The sequence below is a fragment of the Polyodon spathula genome, chromosome 19 (genome assembly GCF_017654505.1).
Source record: "Polyodon spathula isolate WHYD16114869_AA chromosome 19, ASM1765450v1, whole genome shotgun sequence".
Classification (NCBI taxonomy): domain Eukaryota; kingdom Metazoa; phylum Chordata; class Actinopteri; order Acipenseriformes; family Polyodontidae; genus Polyodon; species Polyodon spathula.
Window position 1 is genome coordinate 31,134,693 of NC_054552.1, and position 6,681 is coordinate 31,141,373.

A 6,681-nucleotide genomic window follows, 5' to 3' on the forward strand; every position below is an offset into this window, starting at 1 on the left:
TCCTTGTCCTCATACACCTTCATGTCTGTCCCAATACTCCCTCTCCTCTGCTTTTATTCCCTTCTCACCTCCTAGTTCTCCTCCCTCATCTTTTGCTCCTATCCCAATCCTCTATTCTGATTTCTCATAAAACTCCAGGTATGTACCTAATGTCTCTCCCTCAGCTCTTCCCTCTCTACTCCCATCTCACTCTCCCCACAGTCTCTCACCGTGTCTCTGCCTTTGCTCTCACTATGTCTCCTCCAGCCTGCTCATACTCCCCCATGTCCCCCTCTCTCACCGTGTCTCTGCCTTTGCTTTCACTATGTCTCCTCCAGCCTGCTCATACTCCCCCATGTCCCCCTCTCTCACCGTGTCTCTGCCTTTGCTCTCACTATGTCTCCTCCAGCCTGCTCATACTCCCCCATGTCCCCCTGTCTCACCGTGTCCTCCTCTTCACTGCACTCGTACAGCTCCACGTCTGTCCTCATGCTTGCAGTGTCCCCCAGGCTTTCGCTCTCATCGTCCTCGCAGCCCACGAAGAATCTGGGAGCGGCGCGCTGGCTCTCGTCGGGGCTGCTGGGCGCTGACATCACAGCCCACCGTGGCAACTGTCAGCGACCCGCCGTGCCATCGCACGCCAACTCACAGCGGGGGAGGAGCGCGGGCACGAGGCCGCGATCGGGAATTACTCAATTGGAAAAAACTATGAAAAGGGGCAGGAGAAACGAGGGTTAAAAGCCCCACAGCCAGGAAGAGAAAGGCGGGCTGGAGGAGGCAAGCTTTAACAGGGGTTCTAATTAGGAGATTCTCTGACTCAGAAGTCTCTTCTCACTTAAGCAAGCTTCTTTCCCAGGAATAAAAAAAAGAAATCCACAGGTTTTGTTCAAGAGTAAAGAACCCTGGAACTCGATGCACCAACCATCATCACAGGCTCTCGATGTTCCCGAACCTGCAAGGGGAACAAAATATATATCAATGGTCTTTAAATGTTTTTAACTCTCTTAAAACTACATTCACGACTACTTCGAGGAAGTTCTACTGGGGATACTATAAGTTGCAACAACAAGTTACAACAAAAATACCTACAGTCGATGAAAAATACCAATTAAAAAAACAAAGTCATGAAGATAATAACAGCACTTCAGAATTCAATTTTTTTTTTTTTTTTTTTTTTTTTTTTTTTTTTTTTAATCCAAACGGTTGCAAATACTGTACAAAGCCAATTCCACATTTTGGATTTTGAAAGCCGTGGCTCAAAGCCCAGGGAACAGGAGCTGTTGCTGTGGGGTGACTGAGATTTGACTCTCTTTCACCACAGGTATCCAAACAGATGAGCAATGTGAAATGGAAGGCATTTCGTCTGCCAAGACCCATCATTACATAACAGAATAGCAAGACGTTTAAGAGAATGAGGAGTGATCCACATCTTCTCCAGATAACGATCCAGAGCAGACAGGGAGAATCCCGTTTCACAACAACAGCAATACGACTTAACCCTTTCAACCCTCAGGATACTGACAAAAAAACTGTGCAAGACTAAAAAGGGACTCAACACTATACTGGATTAGCCATCAATGCCAATGCAATGGCAAGCCTAAGATTCCCCGTGCATCAGCACAATATATTCTGGGCTTGTCATTAGTGTGGCACTGCACACTATTCATGGAATGCCCCACAACGAAATGGTTCAAACAGCTACACAACAACCGAGATCCACATGAGCATTCAAAACACTCAATGCTCATGTGAAGATTTTAGCCTGCAAAAAAAAAAAAAAAAAAAAAAACAACTGTTGACTCATATTGGATATTTTTTTGATGTTTTGACGTGATGATTTAAAATAATAATAAAAATAAACACACAAGCAGCTCTTTCCCAAAATAAGTACTGTATTCATGTAATTGAAGCCTTGCTTGAAAACAAGTTAAAGTAGGATCCCATCACACATGTAAATACAGTTTTCATGACATGATGGTGGGCGCTCCTCCTTAGCTGCAGTTTTAGATTCCATCTGCTAGGTGTTCTACACAGTTAGTTCAGTTTAGCAAGTCTACACCTAAGAAAGACGCTGGTTTTGAATTTATTTGGGGAGCTGCGCTGGATTGTGGAACATCGTCGATGTGCGGCGTGTTGCACAATGTGCTGAAGTTTCTCTTTATAATACCACAGCCCCTAACCACAACAATGACCTCCCCGTTTCAAGAGAAAAGCTCGATTCTTGACTTAACTCCCAAAAGAACACGGACAAAAACAAATTCAGCACAGGGAGGGAAACTGTCTTTCAGAGCAAAGCGAATGGGTTTGAAACGGTAAGAGAATATAAACTAAGCAGCAGAGAAACATGAACTAGAACAAAAGCACCTCAAGTACTGAACTAGTTCTGAAATCTGACTGGAGGATAATACAAACAAGGTCACAAAAAGGTTCATTTTTGATCCAGCAATTCATTGAATAATTAATTATTAACCATTGTGGCTTTTTTTTTCTTTTTTGGCGCCTCAAATCTATTTACCACCTTGGTTCCATATTTGGAAATGCCTACGATTGTAGTACATGCATGTTTGAATATATAGCCTTTAGGGAAGCTTGCACATATATATAAATATATATATATATATATATATATATATATATATATATAAAATTTGTTTTTTAAATAATAAAGTGTTACCAATAGTGATTATTACCTGTCTGATATTAAACAATGGTCCCCAAGTTAAAGCCCACTACCTAAAGCATTCAGTCTTTATCCTAGCAAGTATATTACTGAAACCAAAAAGTGTACAGATCAAAATCTAAAAAATCCTTATGTTGTGCCCTAGGGGTTTCCATAGCACTGGAAATATGAAGATAGATGGCCCGTCTGTAACCCCACTCTTGTTACTGTAACTCAAGGGAACTGGAGCTTTGCACACACCAGTTAATGAGCAGCACAAAAAAAGGATGTGTTAATCCCTGCAGTGACTTCCTGCGCATGCTTGTGAAAGTCAAGCAGATAAACACTAACACCGCCCCAAGCACCATGTCCCAGCCCTGCACTATACCAACCAACCCCCATTTCAACCTCTGAGAGCAGGCAGCACCACAAAGCAGCTATCTGACACCATGCAGCCCCTACTTCTTTCTGCACCAGTTTGTACAGCATCAGGAGGGCTGAATACAAATATAAAAAAAAAAAGATACATAAACTTAATATACAGAGTCCAGCAGAGCTTCAGCCTTCACATTAACAAATGCACATTACCTGTGCGTTCCTGCCTTGTGCACACACACACACACACACACACACACACACACACACACTCACTCACACACACACACACACACACACACTAACTGGTCATCTCCAGTGATCACTGCAGAACTTACACTACAATCAGTGCTTCTGCTCAGTGGATGGGTGGACGATGACAGAATTTCCGTCAACATGGGCCAACAAATAATGGCATTCCCACCCCTGCAGACACTAAACCCATCAAACATGGTATTCCTGGCTGTGCACAGACAGACAGACAGACAAAATGTTAAGTCTCACGTTTCATTGTCTTGGATCTTGAATACCCTGCACTGTCAGCTGTCTCATTTTTCACTGGCACAAACAATCTGATCATTAATGCTCAGTATAAAAGCAGATACAATTCCATACCTCCAAGGTCAAATTGCTCGTAATAGAGGGACTCAGAATAGCAGGGTGCGGTGGACTGCCCGAGTAAAGGTCACTTGCACATTATCACAATGTGATTAACTAAACTAGGAGCCTGTCTAGTTTGCTTTAAGCATGCTGTTGACATGGTTAGTTTTTGCAAATCCCACACAGTTAGACTGAGAAGTAAGCTCTTTAACCAGTGCCTAAAAACCTCCCCTATTGTGATCTACTGAATGGTTGGCTGCAGAAGGATTGATGTTGTCAAGATTCAGTGACTTTCATCATAGAAAAGTGTGAAAAAAGAGTTACATTTCAAATGTGAGTATAAAAAAGGTTGTTCTGATTATTACTGTTTAAATGTTGCCCTCCTTATTGTATTTAATGAAGACCACAGCTCCAATTCACAAGTCCTACCTGTGTGGTATGAATCCCCAGGAGTATGCCTCTCTGTCTGTCTGTCTGTCTGTCTGTCTGTCTTCTCACTCTTCAGTCCAGGCAGGGACATGTTTTCAATCAGCTCAGGTGAGGAGCTAGCACTGCTGTGTACAGGAGACACCTACTCCAGCTCAAACAAGATGTAACCCCTACATACTGTACATTATGTAGGGCAAACTTTCCAGGGCAACATAGCAGGCTAATTGCAGGCATTAGTGTGATCTAGTTAATTCTCTTCATTACACTTGCTCCAAATCATGTCATCTTCTCCACATTCAGCCAGTTCAGCTGTACAGATGGAAAACAATCAAGCGCTTTGCTGAATCAACACAATCTAAAAGAAACCTGCAAAGCTTGGTGCAATTATAACCAGCTCTCAAAAAAAAAAAAAAAATGATGGTCAGCAATGCTTTCAACTTAGCCCTGGTAATTAGACCAAAACATTTTCTGTGCACTGGAAGTGTTCTGCGCTGCTATCAGAAGTTAATGATGGATCCAGGTTAACTTGCTGTACTACAGGTTTGAACAGTATTCAAATTGCTCTATTTGTGATAAGATCACTGCTCACTTCTACTTTGCTGTTTCATCACATACTGGGAGTTTTATCTGAGCTCAGAGTCCAAACATTTTCTAGGAACCTTTTTTTTTTTTTTTTTTTTTTTTATTACCAGAACATCATTAGCAACACTGGAAACACTCCTGCACTGGACCATAAAATGTGAATGTTCCAAGTGTGATTTGGACACTGGAAACACTGTGTTGTAAAGCCCTTTGTTTTTTGCTTTAACGTGCTAATTAACATCGCTACATATAATACAAAACATAATGATGATGTTAACCTAACATCAGGTTGACTAGTTTCTTGGTGTCAGTAATTCAATCCACCGCTGTTCAGACATCCCCCCCCCCCCTTACATGCTTGCTGGGTTTCAGTGCTCTATCTCACAGCAGCCAGGAGACCTGCCTTGCTGACTGATCCCTGCTAGATATCAGTGGGGGCTGACCCTTCTGATCAATCCCCTCTCACTACAGCAGTCTTCTGCGCTGGCAAGAAAGAACTGCTGCCTTAAAACTATACAAGGCAGAGGTGGGAGCAAGGCTGTGGGTTCTCAGAGCTGTTGCTTCATGCCAGGAATTCCACCCTGGCACAACACAAGTAGGGCAGTGACAGGGTCAGATAGCAAACGACTAGGTGGGCAAAGGAATCCCCACACAGCTGTCATGTGCAAATAAATCACTTTTGCATACTATGTATTTGCCTACAGTCGGAACACTTCACAAGCACATGGTTAGCCAGTACTGGGTCTCATAACCATACCAGGTGGTGTTGGGTTACACTGGGGACCTGATACCTGCTAGAAAGATTATAGCCCAACAGTATTAAATAATTAAAAGTCAAGACAGCACAATCACACAACTAGTTTGGATGCAGTTTGGGTTGGTGCGTGTAGTTTAAATCGGCTGCAGTCACTACATGCCAGTCTCATCTATACGCTTTAATTGACACGCCAGTCGATGCTAACCCATTGGCTGCCGGGCTGTTATTTATATAAGTTCGGTGGCGATTCGACCACTGAATTATTTTATGAGGCTCGCTGTTCGCAATGCAAAGAAAGCGTTTCAAAGAGTGGATGAAGGTTATATATCCGTGTAGTAATAATAATAATAATAATAATAATAATCAAACTCCAGTCCCACAGCTTACAGCATGTCAGCTACTTCACCTGTTGTGTGGATAACAGACCCGAGGAACCTGTTGTCTTAATCGATGGAGCTCGTCTATTACAGTGTGAGACTAAAACAAGCTAGGAGGCGAATTGCGTTTTCCAGAAAGCGTTGCACCCGAAATACTGCTGCCAATCAAACGTTAAGAAGCGACAATGCGTTGTGTATTTTGTTGCGCTTTTTACTTACAGATTGCATGACTTTGTGCTCGCTTCCTCCTCTCTGACAGCTCGCTGGCGCACACCACCCTGCCTGACGGACAAGCGAACACTGTGGCGGAAGTTTTTTTTTTTTTTTTTTGACTAGTTTGTTTATTGACCAACAGGAGAGCAGGATTTGCCTGTTAGTCCCGCCCTTTTAGGTCAAGAAAGAACCGTGGATGCCGCGTGGGCAATTTCCTGTACAAGGAAAGATTGAGCCGCTAGACTTTACTACAGAGACATCTGCTGGCGGAAGGGGAGTGGTGCAGTCATTAGTCCAAATAGTACTACTACTGTAATGCAGAATAGCTGTGTTATAAACAACACATAACCAACACGTTCAGTCTCTGCCCAGGCGCTCGGTGATTCAGCGTCGCCTTTAGCTCTAGTTATTTTCAGATTTTTCCATTGGCATTAGTGCCTATACAGAATCTGAAAAGGTCAACAGTTGGTTAAATTGCATCCCCCAGATTGCATCCCCCAATATTAAAAAAAAAAATACAAAAAAAAAGCTTTGTAGTTAGAGTGCTGGGCTGCAGTATTGAGGGTTTGAGTAGCTCAGTGGTTAGAGTGCTGGGCTGCAGTATTGAGGGTTTGAGTAGCTCAGTGGTTAGAGTGCTGGGCTGCAGTATTGAGGGTTTGAGTAGCTCAGTGGTTAGAGTAGCTCAGTGGTTAGAGTGCTGGGCTGCAGTA

The 6,681-nt window shown here is 43.0% G+C and overlaps 1 protein-coding gene across 11 annotated transcripts in view; it reads right to left on the reverse strand.

Moving 5' to 3' along the window:
- The window catches only part of LOC121294499 (inositol hexakisphosphate and diphosphoinositol-pentakisphosphate kinase 2-like), a 29,753-nt gene extending 23,689 nt beyond the window's left edge, over nt 1–6,064 (reverse strand). For 3 of the 11 annotated variants that reach the window (XM_041218263.1, XM_041218269.1, XM_041218265.1), the window contains exons 1-3: nt 5,978–6,047; nt 4,043–4,184; nt 423–931 (exon numbers count right to left, since the gene is read on the reverse strand). In XM_041218263.1, coding sequence (XP_041074197.1) covers nt 423–572 — 150 coding nt within the window. In that variant the 5' untranslated portion in view covers nt 573–931; nt 4,043–4,184; nt 5,978–6,047. Of the gene's footprint in view, nt 1–422; nt 932–4,042; nt 4,185–5,977 lie in introns of all 11 variants that reach the window. The other 8 variants (XM_041218271.1, XM_041218266.1, XM_041218267.1 and 5 more) reach the window with 5 other exon arrangements.
- Between the last annotated feature and the right edge of the window lie 617 nt (nt 6,065–6,681).